The sequence below is a fragment of the Mycteria americana genome, chromosome 9 (genome assembly GCF_035582795.1).
Source record: "Mycteria americana isolate JAX WOST 10 ecotype Jacksonville Zoo and Gardens chromosome 9, USCA_MyAme_1.0, whole genome shotgun sequence".
NCBI lineage: Eukaryota > Metazoa > Chordata > Aves > Ciconiiformes > Ciconiidae > Mycteria > Mycteria americana.
The window spans coordinates 5296688-5320111 of NC_134373.1; the positions used below are offsets into that span (position 1 = coordinate 5296688).

General features: G+C 39.6%; 1 protein-coding gene across 1 annotated transcript in view; it reads left to right on the forward strand.

Moving 5' to 3' along the window:
• The window catches only part of ERBB4 (erb-b2 receptor tyrosine kinase 4), a 416956-nt gene that overhangs the window by 259068 nt on the left and 134464 nt on the right, over positions 1-23424 (forward strand). Inside the window, exons 14-16 of the mRNA XM_075511224.1 lie at positions 1395-1488; positions 2992-3146; positions 9186-9230. Of these exons, the coding sequence (XP_075367339.1) occupies positions 1395-1488; positions 2992-3146; positions 9186-9230 (294 nt within the window). The remainder of the gene's footprint in view (positions 1-1394; positions 1489-2991; positions 3147-9185; positions 9231-23424) is intronic.

The window sequence follows — 23424 nt, forward strand, 5'->3', positions numbered from 1 at the left end:
AATATTGGACCACATTTGATGGCTGGTCTCGCCATGAAGCCTATCGCAGTAAGATCATAAGGAGGCTTTCACGGCTAGCCCCCAAATCAGGATGTTCTGATCTATACCGATTAGTGAATGGTATTTTTGCACTTTCCACAGGCTCAGTTCTTTCCTAAATATGTGAAGTGATTTGTGACCTGGCCTTGGGGAGAAGTTTTTCGTTTGTTTAAGAGCTCTGCACGTTCATCTTGCAGGGCAGCAATGGTACTTCAGGGTAGGGTCAGATGTATTTGACTTCTCTTTTAGTCCTCAACAAGCTCTATCTCCAAAGCCAGAGAAGGGTCAACTGAGGTTTTCCTCAGCTGTATTGTTGCAGTAGATCCTAATGGCTGTAGAGGAGCAGAGGGAGAACATGGATAAACTAAGCACAGAGGCCTTCACCTTTACCTGAATATTACTAGAGCCCACTAACATGAGTGTGCAGCACATCTTTAACTGTTTAATGCAAATATTTTAACTGGTTAATGCAACAAGACAGGATCCATCTGCAAAGCTTAGGTGTCCAGTCTGAGCTAGTTACATAGCTTCTCTCTGTGGTTAGTGGGAGAGAAGTGACCTGTTCAGGTGTTAATTCATCTCAACCTAGAAGAAGGTGGGATGAATTGTGTTGAGAAGGTGCTGGAGGTTTTTTTGTGAGTGGCAACTGGAAGCTGAAATGAGACATCTGGTGTTTGAAGGAAGAAATCCCACCTACTATCACTACTTTTTATGCCCTTATAAGTGGTTAATAAAAAAAAAAATAAATCACTTGGGTGATAGTTTCTTGTGGATACATGAAATAAATGAGCAAAAGGATTTGTTTTGAGATTTTATAGATTCAGACCTCAGTCTAGAATTGTTGTTGATGAAAAAGTTACGAGCCTTTTGGAGAACAGGCTTTAAAACATGAGTGTGTGCAGAGACTTAACTAAAACAACTAAGAACACCACTGTGACCAATGCTCGTTCTAATCCTTTCCTATCTGATAATGATATCCCACATGTAACAAGTGGCTTCCTGAATCTGAGTCATGAGGCACAATTCCATAGATAAAAATCAAGAAATGAGCTGCTTTGTCCTGTTAATGAGGTCCTTATTTCTTAAGGAAAGAGGAAAAAAAACCACTCTAGATTTATACTAGTAAACAAGATGTTTGCTGCTTCACCTGCCTGTGAATGAGGTTGCTGATGGGGCTCAGTTTTCAGCTGGTGTAAAGCAGCAGAATGTGGCTAACAGAAGTGATCTCAGCTGGCACAGTCTGCTGACCTTAGTGAAGCTGAAATGATTTCCACCAGGTGAAGAGCCAGCCATTTTACCTCAGTTTCAGTCTCACTTTTGCTTTCTCCTAACCTGCCTGCAAAATACTTTCCTAGGGAATTTCGAGAGTTTGCAAATGGTTCTGTCTGTGTGGAGTGTGATCCCCAGTGTGAAAAGATGGAAGAAAACATGATCACGTGCTATGGGCCGGTAAGAACAAAATTTGGTGTATTATGGGCTGGCTTGTTAAAGTGTGCTGAAGCACAGGTATTTTCTGCTTATTGAATTTAGAGCAGCTATTGAAAATTAATGTTAACAAAAGCAGAAAATACACATATTCTGCATGTAGGGAAAGAATTCTGCTCATGTTAAATTGGTGCTGGGAATAAACCTCTTTGGATCAGCCTCCTTAAGAAAATGGTTTAAAAAGTAGTGTCGTTTTCTTTCCTGAGTTGTCTTAATGCCTTAGCGGTACAGATGCACAAAGTTTTTAAATGACAGATAACATTCAGCTGCAATTTTAGTGCCCTCTTTTATCACTGTTTTCTTTATACTCAGTTCTGTCCCGTTCTACTATGACTTCAGTTACTTTTTTTTCCCCCCACAAAAAAGTGTAGGAATTTGTCTCAGTCTCTTGGCAAGCTTGAGCAATATGTTGTTTGGGTTTATTTACTTAGATTAGTCTTTTAGGTTGTTTTGATAGAGAGTTTTTTCATGCATCCTAAATGAATGTTAACTGTGGCTGTCACCTTTATAATGGCCAGTGAGTCTTCTTTCAAAGATTATTGCTCTTTTGTGAGATAAAAGTTGTCTCTTTCTTTTTGTCTTTTGTATATTGCCAAGATTAAAAGTCACAAGTATCCTGGGCAATGAAGAGTTCTATTTTAGGCTCTTCGTCATTGAGAAAATTTACCCCATAACTTATTTCCTTATTTCTGTGACTTATCTACTGCATGGAAAAAAAAGGCATTACACTGACAATCATTCTTATCATCATTTTTGTTGTGATACTGTGTTTTATGCAACCCAACCATAAAGCGAGAAGCTATTGTTTCAAGTGTTCAACCCATGAGGGGAATTTGGATTTGTAGCAGGGCTCATGGACATAAAATCCTAGACCAGTGCCCAACCTGAACACCAGATTTGGTTATACACTGGCTTATCATCACAGCTTTGATATTTTACTTTTATGTTGTCCAGGAGCCTTGGTTTATAGTTCTTAACAGTCTAGTCTACATATGTAATAAGAAGAAGTAGACCTTGTAGTTGTTCAGTATTGTTGTGACCAGATGCCATAGGGAAAACACAGCGTGGAAAGTAATTCTGGAGTGCAGAAGTGGGGGATCCCACTGAAAGGCCATTGCAGTTGCTTTTCAAATATGGCTCAGTATCGAACAGTGTTGCAGGAAATTTCTCAGGTGGGCATGAAGTCCTTTGTGTTAAGCACACCAGTAATATTGAGAAACCTGTTTAGAAGCTGGAATTTAGTCTTACGCTCTACAGAATAAGTTTATGGCCAAAAGCACCAGGATTTACATGTGTGCTGCTCTAACAGACACTGGAACCATGCAGCTAACTCACTGTTTGTTGGGAAAGAAATGCTACTACAGTTATTGCTGAGTGTGCTGTGATGCTAGGACCTGCAATTCTAGTGCAGCAGGAAAAGACAGAGTAACTTGAATGAACTGCGTTTCTTTCTTCCATGCTGTCCAGGGACCTGACCACTGCACAAAGTGTTTCCATTTTAAGGATGGTCCAAATTGTGTGGAAAAATGTCCTGATGGCTTACAGGGGGCCAACAGCTTCATTTTCAAATACGCTGATGAGGATCGCGAGTGCCATCCATGTCATCCAAACTGCACCCAAGGGTAAGTGCAAATTCTGTGAAGTGAGCCATCCTATCTACTGTTTATAGCGCATCATGATTTAGATACAGTTTGGCTTGGTAAAGCACTTGTCCCACTCCTGAAAACAGAGTGTGTGCAGCAGTAATGTAACCTTTGATTTCCAGGTCTCTCATGACATTCAGGTTCCAGTCATGAATGTCCAGCAGCTTATCGGGAAAAAAAGCTTACACTCCTTTTGAAAACCATAGAGAACAACTTTTCACAGCAGTGCTCTTAGCTTTCCTTCAAGCTAGCACTGGTTTGTAGCAAATGCTGCCATTGACACTTACGTAAGTGTAGGCCTGTACAGTGACTTTATTTTTACTGTTTACTTGTTGACAGAATTTTCATCTTTGCTCCTTGGTTATTGACGAACTAACCCAGCAGCACTACCATGAGACAAAAGTGTTACTGCCCTCTTTTTCATATGGGAACTGATGCAAAGGGGTTGTCTGACGTCAGACTCTGTCTGAGTCTGAGCATCAATTTCTCAAGTCCTCTCTAAACGGCCAAAATCACTTTTTACATTTGGAAATATACAGCCGATGTAGCTGAGCCAGAATTAGGAATCTTTGCAACAAAACAATAGTAGTCGCATACACAGCTATTGTTTTGCATGGGCCACGTAAGTTATAAATGTCTTTTGATGAGACAGTTGGTGGTGTCCAGCATACAAAGAAATGGAGAGGCAGCCAGGGGAAAAAAGAGAAAACTTCAGCCAGTGAAATAATCTTCGACGAGAGGCTTTTATTGTTTAGCAGCTAAAATTAAACCAGTAAATTATTCAATGTAATCTTGATGTCAACAGCTGTTGCCATTCAAAATGAGACCTTTTGCTGGTTTTGCAAATCTAATTACAATAGAGCCATTAGGGAAATGAAAGTGAGATCTCAAAGACACAGCCAGGATCTGTTACAGATTTGTCTTCCCCTCAGACCCTTTAAATCAGTTACGCAATAAGAAAAATGCTGCTACTGTGGAAGAAGAGTGTAAGAAGAAACAATACGAAAAGATGAGCTCACTGCAGGAGCTCTGGTCCTGGCTTTAATAGGTGGTGGAAGTGCCAGTTCTGATCGAATCTGACAAGCCCAGCTATGGGTGATAGATTTACTGTCTGCCCTGCATAAGAAATGCCTTGCAGCTCTGCTGGCCTCTCAGAACCAGGATGTGACACTTCTTCCCATTCCCTCCTTTTTTCTGGGGAGGTCTAACTGATCTGACTACTACTAATCTTCGTGGCACAACTGTCTTTCTCCTAAACCGGGAAGGGAGTAGAATGTTTTCTATGTGTTTCTACTACATGTGCGTCAGTATTTTGCAAGCGCTTGTTTGTTTTATTCTCCCTGGATAGAATGGGATCAAGAAGGGAGGCTTTTTATGCCTTGTGATGAAAATCTGACATTCTAGTTCATAAACAAATAGGAAGAGCATTAGGCAGTTGTAACTGAACTTACCAGTATACTTTGGCAACCCTTGGTGACCCAGGATTCCTTTATGCTGAGTTTTGTTGTCATTTAATCCTTGAACTTTCAGTTTTCCCTTCTTTTTATTTTCTGCAGCTGATTAGGTGAAAGCATGTCTCATTTGGCATCATGTGCCGATCCCCAGAGAAATGTCAAACTACCACTAGTAAAAGGGCCAAAGGTCTCACCCAGGTTACATACGCAAAGGTGTGGTTATCCCCCAGATGAGGAGCTACCCCTTGGCCATGAGTCAAATACTCTATTCCTTATAGAAGTCCTCATCCTCTTATTAAAGAGTTAATGTGTCTGTTCTTAGGTATTTTGTTACCCTTCACAAAAACAACACCCCACCACCCCCCAAATCTGGCTAAGCATGGGTATTCTTTTCTAGTGTTCCTAAAGACTTCCTGGCATGTGATTATGTTAATGAAACTGTTAATGACTGCCCCAGATGTTTGGGGCTTATGAGTTGTCCATCTTCTTGCCAGTGTTGTCAAGGGCTGAATATGCCCACAGAGAGAAGGGAAATCAGTTACTCTCTCTCCTTTTCTCCATCGATACTGAATTCTCTAGTTTCATACCCTTCCTTTAGAAATTAATATTTAAATTCCCCTCAGTCAAGATTTTTCAGTGAAATAGGTTGTGGAGGGAACACATCCTGATACTTGGCTCATGACTGAATGGTACAGAGAAACCATAATTCTACTTCATCTAGCGAGTCTGTGCTCCTCTCTGTCAGATCAATTGCTGGAATAAAACTGATGCCCTCGCAGTACAGCTTGGATACTCGTGAAAAAGTGTTGAGCTGCTGCAGAGCAGCGCTCACAATGCGGTGTTATCTCATTCCTGCAGCGCTGCTTTCTTTGAATCGGGGTGCTTGCTAAAATGGATTGTTAGTTCTCATACATTGTTTCTAGTCATCCCCACCTGTTGGCTGTCACCAGAAAAGATACCTGTCCCACCTCTGTGATTCCTGTGAGCGTTTTGCCACACTTTAGTCAAGGCACTTGCAGATGATAGCTTTACACCCTAGAGCGTGAGATTTGATAACACCGTTCTCCTCCCTTATTCAGGTATAATGACTGCTTCTGTTAGTAGGTGTGTAATTATCCAGCCCTGTTAATGATCTGACATTGACTAAGAGAACTATCAAGGAGTGACTTCCTTGGATGCAACAACTGTGCTCTTGGCCTTGCATCCCCATAATAAACATCAGCTACTTGAAGCCAGTTTGGAGCAGATATGAGGCACATGGGACAGCTATCCCATTTAATTCAAGAGAGTCAGAAAGCATTTGGCACCTCTTCTGGCAGAGCTAGCCAAAACGGAACACTTTCACGGAAATAAAATACTAATTATATAATAGCATTTGACAGTTTGCTTCCTTGCAGGGCAAGACACAAATGAGGGATCTCACTGGACACCATCCCTCATCATAGAAAGGCATTTTTCTCAACAACTTTTTGAAGGAAGTGTATTACTCTTCACCAAAACTTTATTTTCCTTCTAAGCCAAGACCAGAGAAGTCATGGGAGCCCTATCAACACATGTGTGGTCCAGAAGGGATTTGAAGGCAGAAGGACTGTCTTGCCGTAAAGCTTAGGTGTATTTTAAGGAAGGCATTATGAATTCTAGATGAAACAATAGTGCAAATTCAATGGCAACAAACTCTGAATAAGAGCGTGTTACTGTTTTGTTGGTGCAAAAGTTCCTCCTTCCCCCTGCCCCAGTTCAGCTTTCCTACTATCACCATCAGTATGCACTTCCTGTTAGCTAAGTAACCCCCTGGTTTTGAGTGGTCTGGCTTTATCCATAGCAATAATTGGATAGCCAGGTCATCGCCACAGCTAAGGCTTTTCTCCTGTCCAGAGTTAATCCATTTATGCCATTGTATAATCAGTTTCATTTGCTTCCAATGACAAAGATTTTTGAGAATTCATCTGACTAGAAATGGCTTCGCTACTCCGTATCTGTGAACAGTTAAGACCCCACATTTCAACCCTAAGGAAAATTAATGAAAGATGATATTTGTGACAGAGAGGAAAAAGGATTGTTTCAGGAAAAACCAGTTGTTACTCCAATTTTCAAAACTGTTTTAACTCATCATTTTCTTTCAGAGGATGGTTATCTGTAAAACTAGGATGAACTCCAAGTGTAATTTTCTGTATAAGCTGTATTGGACTGTTATAAGGTACTGAATATATCATTAATAAATTGGCATGTATCAGTTAACCAGTTCATTTTACAGAGCAAACTTGGAAATGAAAATACCATCCAGACTCCAAGCAGAAGAAGGAACCCTGGGGGTGAATGGAGTACCAGTGTGCTGTATGATTGTGTCATGCTTGTACTTACATGTGTCAAAAAGCCTGAAACCAAGGAAGTTACTTCCACAGGAAAAATAACTGATGTCTTCGTGGTGCAAAATAACTTGTTAATAGATAATTGCCATTACGCACACAGTATTGTACTTTACTGCATGTAATCAGGACAGCCAGTCTGAGAGTAGGAAACTGTTCAACATCACTAGGAGTAATGGAAATGGCACCTGGACAGAGTTGGGGCTGTCTGGGGCTGGGAAATCCACTGAAGAAGATTACAGGTCTAAATAAAAATCAATGTTATTTCAGCTTGGAGTGGGTGAGGTCCAAACAGTGCTCTCTTCTTGGATTCAAGTCCTTTTCTCCAAAAGTCTGAGAGAATAAATGTACAGATGTGAAATGAGTCCAAGACAACAGGCTCTTTATGTTAGTCTGCCAGTTATCTGAACTAGTAATGGGCTCTCAGACCTCTCATTTGAAGAGGGCCGCCTTTTTTTTTTTTTTTTTTTTATAGCAAGAGTCTGAGCTCAGCTTGTCTTTGACATGCTAGGAAATGGAAGATCCGAACAACTTTTTTGCAGCTTCCTTCATTACTGAACTGGTTTTCTGCAAATTGCTGAGAATGCCGTGAAAGGAAGAAATGTTGGATACGTTGAGACTGGTTAGAATTCAGACAGTCCTGAATTCTGAAGTCCTGAAGCCCAGGACAGCTGAAATTTTAAAAAACACCTATCAAGAGTTCTAAGTTTTTGAATTGCATTTAAATCTACCCTTTCCGTTTATGCATTATCTGGCCACCTGGGTATTTAATGAATCCTTTTTATGTCTGCACGTTTGCTGCAGGAAACCATTAATGAGGAAATCCTTACAATTTGTGTTTGCATGTCACAGTTTTTATGTAAAAATAAAAATTCAAGTAAACAAACAAGAGGTAAGGTTTGCTATCATTCTGCTCTCCCTGATGGGCAGGTAAGGGGAAATTGAATTCACTGAATTTATTTTATAATGGCAGAGTGATAGCTAATTTAAATGCAGCAAAAGCCGATGAGTGGCAAGTGATGGTGAAGTGGAAAGAAGATCTCATGGGAGCATATTTGAACTCTTTCAGATATTTGACATGCATATCCCTCTATCAAAGCCAAACTGAAAGCAGGAGCAAGTTGGGGATCACACCTTAAATTTAAAATGCCTCAATAGAAGTGAGTTTCAGTCTACTGATGTGTCAGATCACCTGCTCCTGTAGTAGACCTACAGCCAAAGAGCCTATTAATAAAATGGTTCTGAGATCTTGTTAAAGAGTTGCAATAAGTGGTTTGGTTTCCTTAAAATGCTGAGAGCTAGATACTCCCCATAGCTACAGAGGGACTAGCTGGGCACTCGGCACTAAGGGTGTCAGGTTGTCTTAACCCCTAAAAGGTGTTTTAACTGTAGGTTTCTGTCTCTGAGAATCCTGACTGCTGTGAAAATGTGTAATTGACTTGCTACTTGAACGTAGAGGACCTAGGACACCACTTCACTTGCTGCTCTTCATGAGGGCAAGGAGAATCCACGCATATCCCTGTTTTGCAAACAGACTCTTTCCCCCTGGTTGTGCTTTAGTGGTGCTGCATAAAGTGACTCCCTGCATTTCCATTGCCTTTGGTGAGCACCTGCTGATTTTGCAGGTGGAGGACTTCAGGCAGCATCTAAGGAAAGCAGAACAAAATGCCTGAATCGGCAGACAACATTTTGCTCTGGTTTTTGTTGCTGGAAGTTCATCCTTGAGCTTCCCTGATAAAAGGGAAATATTTGAAAATATTCAAAAATATTTCTGCAGTTGCTCTAGCTAGGAACTTAGAACAGAATGGACAATTGTATCAGTTACAGAAAGGAAAAAAAAAAAAGTTTTGCATTGTACTCCTGCAAATGAACAGCTTTTGTGCAGTAATCACCAGTTTGATTCAGACAACATCCAGAAAAAGCAACTCTATTGTCAGGACTCCCACTTACACAGGTGAAACCTGCCTTAGGTGTTGTTTGAGCCAAGACATCTCCAACCCTGGCGTGCTGTTTATGTTGCTATTGTTGTTCCCATTGCAAGCTTGTTTTTGTCACAAGCTGTATTTTTGTGGTGACTTGGGTCTCTCTTGAGAATTATAATTAAGAATGTGGCACAAAGAGGGGATTCCTGCTTCTTGGATCTGTAAATAACAGATGTCTCTCTTTCTCTCCCTGTTTTCAATTTGGATTTGCTGCAGGTGCATAGGGCCACGTATTGAGGACTGCATCGGCTTGATGGATAGGTACTTGCTGAGTGATCGTTCCCTGTGTGTCTTCCATCCTCCACGTGTGGACAAGGGCGCATGCGTGTGCATGTCCTTGTGAATGGCAAATGACGTCTTTTGTTCTGTAATTGCCTGCAGGTGTAGAGGTCCCGCTAGTCATGACTGCATTTACTATCCATGGACACGACAGTCCACTTTACCACAACATGCTAGGTAACATCCACCACTTTCCATTTTTGTAAACAAGGTCCTTCCCTGGTTGCCATAGGAAAGTTATACTGTCCAGTTTGTTCAGAAATGCAAATTATGGGGAGACTATAATTTGTCCTTAAGTAAGATATGCCTCTGAACATCCAAATTTACTTTTCCATTTGAAAGCCAATTAAGTATCTTATTCGTTTAGGTTGATTAGAAGATGCCTTTTTTTAATTTATTTCCAGGTTAAATCAATAAGGGCTTAATTCTGAAATTTTCTGCAGAAATACGTGTTTCTTGATGAAATTTTACTAGAAGTAAACATGGTAAAAACTCTGGTTTAATTAGAATTTACTTTTTTCCCTGTTTGTTGGGTTTTTTGTAAAGCAGAGCTTAAAAGCAAATGCTTTTTCTTCCATACATATTCTCTGTGGAAAAAAGTAAATGTTTCAGCAGAACTGAATTTCTTCCTTAATTTACATAAGACTATTATTTGAAAATTTTTTTTTCATTTTCCTGTTTAAAAAAAAAAAAAGAAATTGTAACCTTGCAGCAATTTTATTTTTCAGTAATGACAATCAAAACAAATTAATGCAGAAAGACTCCCAAAACATTCCAGTTATACTCTGCATTCTTTTTCATGAAAGCCCTTCATTGCCATTGAGTTTGTTTATATTTAAATTCAAACTGGTTAGTATGACTTCGAGGCTTTGGGATTACTGTCTTGAGCTCAGACTGGATGAAAAATGTATCATTTCAATCAACTTCACCTCATTAAGGATTTTACTTTGGGTTTTTTTCTTCTCTTTAAAAAAATATTTTAAGGTTGCCTTTCCTTCCTAGTTGTGTACCTAATGTGAGTATTCCTGTTTCTAGCTGTTGAGGAGGAACATGTTTAGACTTGAAAAACAGTACTCTAAATGCTATCAAATCGTATACTTGTTTAATTAAATCATTATCAGTTCTGACTTAATTCATGGACCAATGAATAAGCAATGGAAGAAGGCTGAGTTTTTCAGTATTTCAATATTTTTTTTTAATCTTTCTAAGCTGGGGTATCCAGTTTGAGATACTTCTGTGGGGCTCTCCTTTTCAGATGTACTCATCCAAACTGAGTTGCCCAAAACAAGTAATCAGTTTTAAAGGTCTCCATTTGTCAACTTAACTCAAAGCACAAATACAGAAAATGTATTACTATTTGCATAAGTTTAAGGGGCTCACCAAACTGCAGAGAATGAAGGCCATGCTGAAGTTCCTCGCTTTCATAACCAATTTAAAAATAACATGTGTTTCATCAATTGGATTTTTAATCAGTTTTTGAGGGAACATTAAGAGCGTTATACTAGGAAGACAACTTGTTGGCCGTAGTGTAACTCTCTTACAGTCTTACAGGCTGCTTGGTCTAGCTTCCTGTTAGCCCAAAAGCCAGTCAGACCTTGTTCACTGTTTAATTCAAGTGGTAGAACTCCAAAACTTACCTTTGCATTGCAGATGTTCAGGTAGTAGTAAAGTCTCTGGAGGTACTGCCAAATACCCACTGAATTTGATGGAAAGACTCCTGTTAATCACAGTGGCTGTTAGATTGGGCCCTGCATTTAAAAGTGGAATTAAAGGAGTGGAACCTCGAACGTGATGACCCAACAGTAAAGAAAGTGTTGTCTAGTAAGGTGCCAGGCTTAAGCCATGCGTTAGCAGGCAATGCTTATTTTGGTTTTTATGTTGTGTAAATCGTAGGTTTTGTCTCCTTGAATCTACTGTCAAGGTGATAAAGCAAATTATCAAGGGGAGTGGAAATTAAAGGAATTGTTTTACTCTGCTCAAGTGAATAATTTCCTGTTCCATTCAGTGTGAGGAGGAAGACCCTCAAATGTTTCCTTTGAGCTGATGGATGTTGTTGTTGTTGTTCCAACTTTGCTGAATTTATTTTAGGAATATTACAGCACTATGTTTAAGTGTCAGTATGTATGTATTCTTTCACTTTCAAAGCCAAAGCCAAAGAAGGAAATTTCGTACCTTTATATTTATTAGATTAGTGAAATGGTGCGCTTTTTTTTTTTTGTGTGAAAATGGTTCATTTTGTTTGGGCTAAAAATGGGCAAAACTGCACTGGCAAAATGATACTTTTTATTACGGTAGGGATGTAGATCAAAAATGGATGTGTTTCACTTTAGGTAAAACCTTCTTTGTGTCCCTTTAACAATTGCATGCCCTCCCTAGATTTACAGACCTTAAAATAATTAATAATCAGTTTTACCCTTATCCATTGACTTGAATTTCTTCCATTGATGTGAATTAGCAGTAAGTTCAAGGGCAGGGTTCTCTGCTGTTCAGGCAGCTGAAAGTGAGAGCAGGGCTTTAACCACAAGCAACAAGGTATTTCTCATCTTCACCTATTTCTATTTTCATGCGCCAGTGTTGCTTTTCTTTCCAGTTTTGCAGTTTGCAAATTGGTTTTGCCATGATCCACTGACTTTGAGGGCTTTTGTAAGAGTCCGGTAGAATAGCAAAGGAATTCTTAGCGTTATGTTTAATAAAGATAAATCAGATATGCATCACATGGCTTGTTTTCCAGGCGACCGGTGAAACTTCAGTTTTTCTGCTTATGTTTGGTCCCTTATATTCTGTGGAAAAAAATCCTTACTTTTGGCATTGCCTGTCTTTCTGCATAGGTATATGGGTTTTTTAAAACCTTTAGCTTCAACAGAGTTTGGTCCAAAAGGATGCAATAAACCCTTTTCTTTTCCCGTTTCCAGCTCAGTGCCATGTATAAGGGTTATTTTAGCCCTTTTCCTCTAGACTACTTGATAGATTTTTCAAATGACTGTTAGGTTACTTGCTGGATCTCATGTGCCTTTTTTTTCCCCTGTTAGGACCCACATTTATTTTCGATGTGTTCAGTTTACCTTCACAAAGGCTTTCACTGTATTCTTAACTGCCAGGAAAAGGTCAAACTCTAAAGGAGTTAGAAGTCATGGGAGAAATGAGTGCCTCTTCTGCTTGTTGTTAGTTGCAAATTCTGGTTACGGTCATTATAGTTCTTGATTTACTGTAGTTGAAATCATATGGCAGGGAAAGCCTTTCCTCACATTTGTGACATACTCTATCTGTATTTATACCATGTTTAATTCATAGCATCCCTATCACAATGTTGTCTGATCGTAATTCATGGGATTCACTGAGTCAGTTTGCTGAGCAGATTTTGTGGCTGACCTCTTTGGGCTGCTCAGATGACATAGAGGCCCGAAGGAATGGGACAGGCCTTGCCAGCAGAGAATTCCCCATGCAAAGCGGAGTCCTTAGCTGGCATGTAACTAATATCACTGCTTCTTTGTCTTTCTTTCTGTCTCCTTCCGTCCTTCCTTCCCTGCCGCGTTGAGAATCCTAGCCCAGGGAACAGTGAGGAGACAAGAGCCTTGTGTCCTGGCTTTTCTCAGCCGCTCATGGCTCTTCCTGTTATTCTCTGCCTTTTGGGGGTGGGGGGAATAGGAACTAGATTATTACCGTAAGGGCTCAGTTTGGGTTCCCCCTTCTATATCAACCTTTTGTAGAAATCACCAAAGCAAAGATGGAAAGCAGATGGAGGCTGGAATTTCCCAGGGTGCCCAAAGGAGTTAGCTGTCCTCCTTTCCCACTCTTTAGTTGAACGACACTCTCCCTTTCAATACCTTCTGACAATCGTAGTCGGTGGTTTCTTTGAGCGAAATAGCTCAAAGCTATTTCTCGGTACTTGTTGGCTGTGGAACAAAGAGCAAAAAGAGGAGTATGCCTCCTTCAAAGATGTGGATAACCATTGCCTAAAAGGAAGATTGAAAAACTAAAAATAATACTCTGCCATCCATTAAGAAAATTACTCTAGGCAGTCACGTAAGGCTGGTTCTTCTACGCTCCCCTGCTCCCAAGTCCACCAGAAAAGTTTGGCTAACTCAGCTATTGAAGGTAGGCTGTGAACAAAGTTTTTACTTAAAGTACAAATTTTAAATGTGCTCATCCTTCGTATGATTCATTCAACTTAATACTAAGAGAGAAGAGATCATCAAAGGAGGAGTGAAGTTTCTGTTTTCTGGTGCGTGAGAGATTGCAGATCTGAAGATGTGATCAGAAGCATGTGGTGGATATGATAGGAAAGAAATAGCACCTTGATGTTATTGGTCTGAGTAAGCTGATGTGTCTTTTTATGCCCTAAGAAAATTCCATTCACATTTCCCTTTTAACTAAGAGAAACCAATTAGCCAGGACCACCATTGTCAAGTGGTTACATAAAATGATGTGTAGATGTTAACTCAAATTACATTCCTAATGCTAGCTTTATATCAACAAAGGACATCCTCTCAACAAATCATCACTTCCTAAACAAAAAAGCTGGTTTTATGTACTGCGTGTGTGTACAAGAGCTAATTAACAGTAAACCCTATGTAATGCAGGCAAATCCTTTCATAGCTGTTTTGTACCCCTGCACAGTATGACTTCAATAGAATTTCACAGCAGCTCTAAGTAGATGATGGGGAAGGGAAACCACCTCTAATAAACTGCTGATGTTCATTGCTTTTATGGCACTCTGTTCCATTGCTTGGAGGAAAGCATTCCATATGCTCTGTATTTTTATAGAATAATTATAGTCATTCTGGAGGGGAAGAGGAAGAGAATCTCTGTATAAAATAAGAAGAAAAATAGGATCTGTGAGTACAAACTAAGCTACATTACTTGATTGGTAAAAGATGCTACTCTTGAGAGACTTTTAATATGGAGCTTCCTGATGCTGTATCAGAACAGAGCAGTTGAAGATGCAGATTTATTTTTATTTTTTAAGAATCAAGTCTAGAAAAACAGGCAGTTTCTTGTCCTGCCTCTGTGGGTTGGATAGAGCTTACACTTGCTCTGTTTAGGGCAGCCTGATAGAGAAATCCCTGGTCTGTGTGAGAACTTGCTGCTACTGAACTGGTTCTTAAACAGACCTTTGCTGTGGGTACTTTTATTGTCACAACAACATTTCACTGCCTAGAGCTTTAGGAGGAATACATTTTGAGTACCCCTGTGACATGAATGAAAGTCACTGCAGTCACCTCAGTGAATGGTTTCTTAATAATTCATTCATATTTAACATATAATAAATCAGAACTAAAGCTTGCGATCTTACATCCAATCTGCCTGCGTAATGCAGGATTTGTCGCTCTTTCATATTTAGACAATTCACGTGACAAATGTATTTCAGTTTAGAGTCCAGCCAAGACTTAATTCCCTGCATTCTGGCTTACTCACCATGACCTGTCAGGTGACAGAGGTGCTGCAATTCTTGCATAAAATGGGAAGCTCTTGGTTGGGGTTCTTTAGAACAGTACACTGGTAGTGGTGTACTTTTGTTGGAAGCATGTATACAGTCAAGTCTGCTTAATTAGATCTCTTCAGATCAAAGTTAGTATCTCAAGCCATATAATCTACTGTAGGAGAGGACTGTATTTGCGTTTAGGACAGATTTATTCCTTTCTGGTATCTGTAAAGTGATCTTGCAAGAATTTCCCCCCATCCACACTTTTCCATTGCCTGTTTAAAACCGGTTAAATACTTGCTGGAATGATCAAGCATAGAACACTTGATGCAGATGAGGATTTGTGTTTGACGTCTGCAAATGACATTACCTTTTTTTGGTTTACCTACAGAAGAGTACATCCTACTTCTCAGTTAATTTGCAACAGCTTTTCCAGCATTAGATCAAAAATAGTGGATAACTTGTTAATGATGATAACACAGTTCACAGTTGATCTTTTTCATTTGTTTTTGCAGAAATGGAAATACCAGCTTTGAATTTCATAAGGCATTTTCCAGTTTTACCAGTGTGTAGCCTGCAAACACATAATGGTAAACTAATAAAACAAGCTATAGGTTTGAAGGAATTAGCAAGCCTCTGTCCTTTGGTGCTACATGTGGAAAGTTGTACTTGCAGCAGTTACCAAAGGTGGAAGCATTACCAAAAATACCAGCAACCATGCAGGAATAGAGCATTAGCAAATCGAGCCATTAGACCAAATGACTTTATCTTACTATAATTGTTTTCCTGTCACGCTGTTAAGTGAAGTAACAGGGTGGGAAAATGTCATATAAATTATCTGTACCTTTGGGCTTTTTGTATGAAGAGTTTCAAATAACTACATTCAAATTCTAGTGGGAAAGGGGGCCTAATACTAAACTCATTTCCCATGCAACGCCCTCTCTCTGTTAGTCCAGCTTACCTTGCATCTCTTTTCTGTAAAGTAAAGGTATTTTTCCTCTTTTCTACCTCGTTATAATGGTAGTAGATAGAGTTGAACAAGAATGTAGACCCTGTACCTTCAGAAAGACTTGACTGTTTTCTCAGGACTGCATGTTAAAGAGGCTTTAGAGAAGAGCCACCAGGAGTAATTAAAGCTTTGTACATTGTGCCTTGTAGTGAAGAAGTTTGGGAGCTCAAACAGCTAAAGCTTATTTTGGCTGAAGGTTAAAGTGGAGAGCCTGATTATCATCTAAAAGTACATAGGTAAGGAACAAAAGTTTGCTCAAAGATGGCGCTAGTCTAGCAGACTGAAAAGGGAGGGTAAGGTGTCTGTGAGATGATTAAATGGATGAAATCTGAAGAAAGACACATTGAAAACAGCAAAATGCCAGTGCATTTCTAGTGAGGATTGATAATCCCTGGAATGATTTTCCCTGGTAATATTCAGTTCTCCAGCACTAGACTGGTAAAATCAAGACTGGAACTTTTTCTTGCAAGCATGATGAATTTGTGCCAAGCCTGTAGGCTGTGCTATACAGGTACTCAGGCCAGAGGATTTCGCTGGCTCCTCCTGTCATTGTTTACAGTGTGTGACATCACACTTTCATGTCTGTGATGATAGTTTCCAGCTACGATCAGCTCTTGGCTCGTGCTCTAAGATTAGGAGCCAGTGTTCCTCCTTTGAATTTTGATTGCTGATACCGAGTTGGACACAGACAAGCAAATCTAGCTGCTGAATACTGGGCTTTGGTTCCTGTCAGCTTTGGTGAGGCACACAGGTTTTACACAAGGTTTCTGTTACACTGACATGTGCTTGCTCATTAGCAGTTAGGTCAGTTAAACTTCTGAGTTTTCAGACTGGCCATTGCTAGGGGAGAGGAGAAACCCATTCAGATCTTACCTGTTTGACTGAACTCTCTTGCATCGTGCCTCTATTCACTTGAATCAGACATTCATTTTGAGTAAATATAGTAGCATTTCAGCTGTAGTGTTTCAGCATTTTTATTTTATGTCGAAGGCAAATTGTTTCCCATTACTAAGTTCCTCCACTAATGACATAAATTTGAAGGTGTAATTTGTCCATCTCTATCAGGTTTTCTAAGCCTTAGATGCTAGTGAGGTACTAAGTATCTTTTATTGTTCTACACTGCAGACTCTTCCTGTTCTTCTCTTTTTTCTTTTTTTCCCCCCTCTCTCTCTTCTTATGGTCCCTCCCTTCCATTCCTGGAAGATGCTTTGGTAGAGCTGTATCTTCAGTACCATGAAGTTTTAGAAAGTGTGGTATCTAGATATTGGATGGGGTTTTTATTTGTATGTAACCTTTGAAAGTGAAGTTTTCTTTAGGGATGACAGTACTTTTGTCAAAAAACTTCACGCCTTTTTTCAATGTCATGTAACTTTTTAATGACACCATCTTCACACACTGGTGAACAAGCTCTTTTGCAGACATGTTGGCAGTTTAATCAATACAATATAATGCAGATAATTTCTGTAGTTATCTGAGATCGAGCAAATGATCAAACAGGCAGGAAATATTGTGGGATAACAAGTGCTGGCTAGTTCTGACTGAGCTTTTCATTGGCAGATAGTTGTGAGGAGCTTACTGTGTATTTGCCTGTTCTGGAACATCTCTCGACAGAGCTGGTAATCCCTCATCCTGAAAAGTTGTGGCATTTATGCAGAAATTTCAGAACAGATTCAACCTTGTCATCAGGACAAAGGCCAAACTTTGGTTAAACATGGTCCAGTCATGATGGAATCCCTGATTTATAAATTATATGAAGTTTTTCTTGTAGGACCTGCAGGAAAATTGTCTGAAATGCAATCAACCTTTTAAGTAAGTGTAAACTGTTTCCTCAAATAATTTGTCTTAGACTCCCAATACCCTGCCTGTGATATAGTCTGTCCATTAGAAACATAGGCCATCAAAGCAATACACCAAGGCGTTACTTGCCTCTTAAAACGCTTGCTTGGATTTTCATTACGTGTTCCTATTTTATTCACTGATCCGTTTTAAGTCATAGCTGCCTACTTGCAGTAAACCTAGTGATGTTTGGATATGTCACTGAAATTAAGTAGCACAGATATTTCTTAGAAGGTACAGAAGCTGTAAAGCAACATAACATGAGTGAAAAGAAGAGGTGACAGTGGAAAAGTAGAAGCACGCAAAAGGACAGAGGATGTGTTTTTAGTTATTTGTTACCATTTGGTTTGCTCTGGGTAATGCTGTTAAGGTTCAGCCACGTTAGAACCCACAGACGTGTTGCTGAGTACAGTCTTACAGGTCATGCTGAAGAGGAGATAAGACATTGTGTTCCCTACTTTTGGCAATATAGCATGTTAATCTGAAAATAATGCTGGGAGCATGGGCCATGATACATGGATCCCGTAGGTTGGTTAGAAGTCAAGAATCAGCGATGACCTGGTAGACTGAAGGGAAGAGGACTAATTCTAGTTGGGCAGTTCACCAACGTGGCAGTGGCCAAACTGGTCTTTTCTAAGTTCCCAGTAGGCTTGAATCAGCCATTGGGAGATTTTCAGTTCATTTCAGTGGGCTCTGTATCAGTGGGCATTGCTTTGTTTGATTAAATAACCTTCCTTACTGAACATGTGTAAATTTCAGAAATAAATTACCTCTTTCCCTGCCCCTCATGGTCTGATGTAGGAGGAAAAAAAAAGTAAAAAGCATTCCTGCATTAAAAATGGACCGCTAATTGTTAATATGTGTAGTCTCAATCACAGTAAGGATAATAGACAAAGAACATATTGAAGAGATAATATTCTAGCTTTAAAATAGTCCCATCTCCTGTAGATATGTTTTTCCCTCCCTCGTGGCAGCGATATCGTCTGCATGTAAATGACTTGGATGCAGGCTAAGTTCAGTGCTGTCTCTCCACTTCAGCTTTGCGTGAACTCTCTCTGCTTTGATTTCCTGGATCGACCAGTGGATCAGGCTCCAAATTCCAAATTTTGGGATGTTTGAGTCATCTTTTAATCATCAGATTTTTAAAATAAGGGAGACAGGAAAATTCCAGTGAGAAAAAGGCAATTACTGCGAAAGCAAGCCAAAACCTATAGCTGTAGCAGCATGTTTGTGTGTATTCTCGCTAGCTGATTTCATCAACCTTTTTGTGCTCTTCTCGCTTAAATACTTCAAATACATATATTTTTGGGTGGGATGAGAGGCAATCCCTCTCTCTCTTATGATAGAGGAGGGAAAAAAAGGTGTCTGAGCCTTCTCGCTCCTTGCTTTCTTGAGCCCTAATGAGCTTCAGAAGCGGTGAGACCCAGAAGGCACAAAAAGTCAGCACGATCCGATGTCTGCCAGAGAGGCTGGTGCTTAGGTTTGGGGGTTTGGTGGCAGGGGGCGAGAAAGGGGGTTGTAGCTGAAAGAGGAAGAAGAGATTTTTAAGCTGGATCACCGTTTCCCCAGATGCTTGGCCTGCTTTTTTCTGGGAGTTTAGCAGCTATTGGAAGAGGAGTATTTTTAACATTTGGAAGATGCATAGATAAGGCGGTATCTGCAATAAATTCTGGAATGTTCTATCATACTGAAATTTGGGAGAAGGAAGAGCTGTTTTACTAAATTATCATTTGCCTTTATGTGGGCCATACTGTATTGCAAAATAATCATAATAAAACAGCTGTTGCAGAGTCTAGGTTACTCTGAGCAGTATCCTCACCATGGACACAAGCTGTTTTTCTAATCAAGTCACATCTGTGACTATCAAGATGATAGGAGGTTGCTGTGTACACAGACGTACACAAAAAAATCATCAGTAGAGCTGAGAACAGAAGATGAGGATAATATTCACAAGACTGGTTTCCCTTGGCTCGCTTTACAGCCAGTGAAGTGAAAGAGATTCCTTTGGGTGGCTGTGGATACGGAGGAGAGGAGTGAAGGTGGGTGGGTTCAGAGCTTCTAAGTTGAAGCGTTTTTTCTGAATGGCCTCTGGGGAAATGCTGGCAGTGGAATGATGACTAGAATTAAGAGGAGTTGTAGGATACACCAGAGTTTCTCGCTGCTCCACTTGGCAATATAAGAACTACGGGGAGATGACTGATAAGTTACGGACATAGAAGAATTTGAGGGCATATTATCGTATAGGAGATGATCCTGTATAAGCCTTGTGTCAGAAGGAGGATCTCAATTTTACGTGAGTTTTTCCCCATAATCAAATGGGATTTTCTAATGATTGATATAATTTGTGTAGGGCGTTTAGACAGAATGCTGTCCTTGTAAAATAATAGTGATAAATCCAAAAGCAGCATCAGGCATACTCAGAAATCAATTCCTTATACCCTGCTCTTCATCTGCCTTGGATTTTCCTCGATATTTATGAGTACTGGCTGCATTTATTCCCTGCCATGCTCCACAAAGATAAATTCTGTGTATTTAGAACTCAAATGAGGAGTAGCTAAAATGTATGTTGTAGTTAACAGTATCGTGGCCATTACTAGTATTCTAATAAATGTCTCAAATGCTGTATTTATATATACATTTATACCAGCGCGGAATGAAGTGTTACTATGTTGAAGTGTTACTATTTTGATTTAGATTTTGGAGGAAAAATTTGTAATCATATGTTTGTATGTGTGTGTGTATATATACACGTATGAATGTATGTAATACATGCACGATATATGGGTGCGTGTTTCCAAACACATTCTTCTACAAATCCTCCATGCACTCTAACTTTAATCTCAAACATAGGTCCAAAAGATGCTTTAATGCCACCGCTTGTTAAAAATCTTCAGCTGAAACCCATGTAAGCTCTACACTTATCACCAAACAAATGATTGGATACGGCAAGAAACTTGAAGATCGGGAACATAGTGTGACAGTTCTGTTCTCATGAGTTTATCATGTCTCATTTTGTTTTGATGGGGTTTTTTCCCCTCTGCCAGTGTCCAGTGCTGAACCTTAGTCTGACTGCTCACTCACGTGAAGAGGCCTGTTCACCTTTGTGAGATGGCTCATGGGAGTGTAGATGCAGAGCTGGACCAGAAGTGGTCTGACGGAAGGTAGGGCTCTCTTTAATGTGCAGAATCTCTTCTCACAAAGGAGAAACGTAAAGTTATAAAGACTTCAGAAGGAGGGAATCCGGGACAGAATCTCAGACTTGGTCCCCAAATACAGTCCTTGAAGGTTCACTACTGTGAAATACTCCTGGAGCTCGTGGAAGCAAACGCTCGCTGCCCCATATGATTCAAAGCTATAACAGGAAAGAGTCCAGTGTTCACAACCACTTAGACAAAAAAATTGCTCTGTGCTTCTTAAATCTCCTGAACGGTTACTCTCAGGAAAGACTGGCATTCCAAAAAACAATCAAAAGGGGCAGGTATAAAGAAAGATCAATGCATTTTCAAAAGAAAGATGATGATTTGAGAAGTAAAGTAAAAATGAAGGGTATGGGGTAGAGAAACCTTCCTCTTGCAGCTCCTTAAAGGTAGGCAAACCACCTTCACAGTCCTACAGGCAAGATTTTGCTTAGTTGTGTACGGCTTTGGATATTTCATATGTTGAATAGCTCAATTTCAGCAAACACTTAACTGGAACTTAAGTGAATTACAAGCACTTTCCACCAGTGGAATTTGGAAAGTGTTTAAAAAAAATAGCAGAAGGAAGAGCACAGTATTCAAACAGGTTTCCTCCTGTTGGTTATTTAAAATACTCCCAAACAATCCTTCCTGTTCACTCTTCTTTATGGTTTGATTTATCACCCAGCTGAAGTGAATGTCCCTCCGTGTCCTGTACCAAATATTGGGTACCAAAAATTTTAGAGAACAAAGTAGTTAATGTCAAATTCATCATGAATACGTGTCCTCAGAGATCTGATTGTTTTTCCAAACTCTGGAGCATACACCTATCTACATAATTGTTTGTTAACTGTGAAGAAAAAAGGGCAAGCATTAGACTGAATCAGGCTGCCACCTGAAATGATAATGAATTCCTGTTAATACTGACTTGCAGTATTCACTCATCTGTACAGTCACTGGTGGAGCAAAGCTGAGGGCAGGTTGAAATAATTTTTGAGCCATTTAGGCTTGAGTTCAGCCTTCTGCTGGAGAAGTTGTATGGGTTGAAGGTAATTGGCTTGCCCACGTCTGCTAGAACATGTAACAGAAACCAAAATGTAGCAGTGAAGAAAATGTTATAAAAATCTGCCCTGGACACCTGTTGCAGAGTGGATGAATGTTCCTGCTCGGTTTCAATGGCCAGTTTTATGCTAGGATTTGTATTCTCTGTATGACCCAGCTCCCACTGAATGATGTGGCTACCTGCTGATTTAATATGGGTACTACCTTGTATTTCTCCAGCTCCTCAAGCGATGTAACACACTCTGCCTCAGACTGTGCTGCTCTGTGGTACTTTTGGATTTGACAGTTAATGACTAGAAAGCAGTGCCACCAGACAATGTAGTCTCTCAGCGTATAATGTCATACAGGAAAATGCGCTTTATGTTTCTATTTGAGAAAAGTATGTTTTCTTATTAATAATTTCATGTATACAGACATAATCGTAGAGCCAGTTGACTGCAACTGGTTACAGAGGAGCAGGCTGAGTTTATTGCTTCTAACAGGAATGCTTTATGCAGAGAAAAACTCTTTGCGCTAATGTCGATGGTTTTAGTTTCAGTGCGCCCATGGTCATTACAGGTCTAGTTTTCTTTATTTAAAGCAAAATGTTACTCTTCCCAAAGAAAATGGGAAATATGACAAGTTTATAAAGAGGATTGTTCTTTGACTTGATGAACTGCCTTCACCTGTGAGTCCAATCTAGTGGATTTAACTGGCTTTCTGTCACACATAAATCAATCTACATTATATGGGGCCTGACTTGGCATATTTTACAAGGAACGTTAATCTGTTTACTTAAAGCGCAAGCCTCAAAACAAAGTCACTGTGCAAGTTCTTAACAATAGCATCCCTTTTTTATGTTGTGGCAGAAGAGAAAAATCTCAGCCTGAAAATACCAGGGATGCAAGAGATGTCAGACGGACTTTTAAGTTTTATAGGGAGAGAAGCCCATGGAAAGCCTCTGTATTGACACTGTAATCCCAGAGATTTCCGTATTTATTCCCAGTCAACTGTATTAACAGGGAGTTAAAATTTAGAGTTCTTAGTAATTTGTGGTGAAAACGTAACAGAAAGTGGTTGTTCTCCTAAATTATGCCATTCAGATTTAAAACTAGTTTTAAAGAAATCCATTGTGCGCTATGTGGGCTTAGTGATAATAAAGATGTCATAAATTTGTAATCAATACATATTAATGTCTAGAATGCTAGGTTATATTAATTTTCAAAACTATACTTAATATTTTTTCGTTGTCACTTATTTTGCTGAGTGAAATGAGGAATCCTACCTTTAAAAAAAAAATGACACATGAGTAGGACACATTTTTACAATTTAAGGAATACACATAATATATTTGTTTGCATCTTGTTAGTGTTTTGTTTTCAGTTAGCACTCTGATAATCAAAATACGTGCAAACCTTCAGTAAATGATGTCACCGTACGTTAAACATTTTGGTGTATCCTAACAGCACAGTTGCTCCCAACAACACATCTTGGTTAGTGGTATACTGGAGGAGGAAAGTGTGTACACTGGCAATTAGAGACTGGAAGTCTCTGTTCTGCACGTGTTCTTCTCATTTGGCAAAGCTGGTGAAAAAACTTTGAGCATACAGATAATGCTCATTATAGTGATCTAGAAATGTCCTTAAATACTTGCTTGAGGAAGACTTCAATATAGGAGCCAGTGTAGGTAAG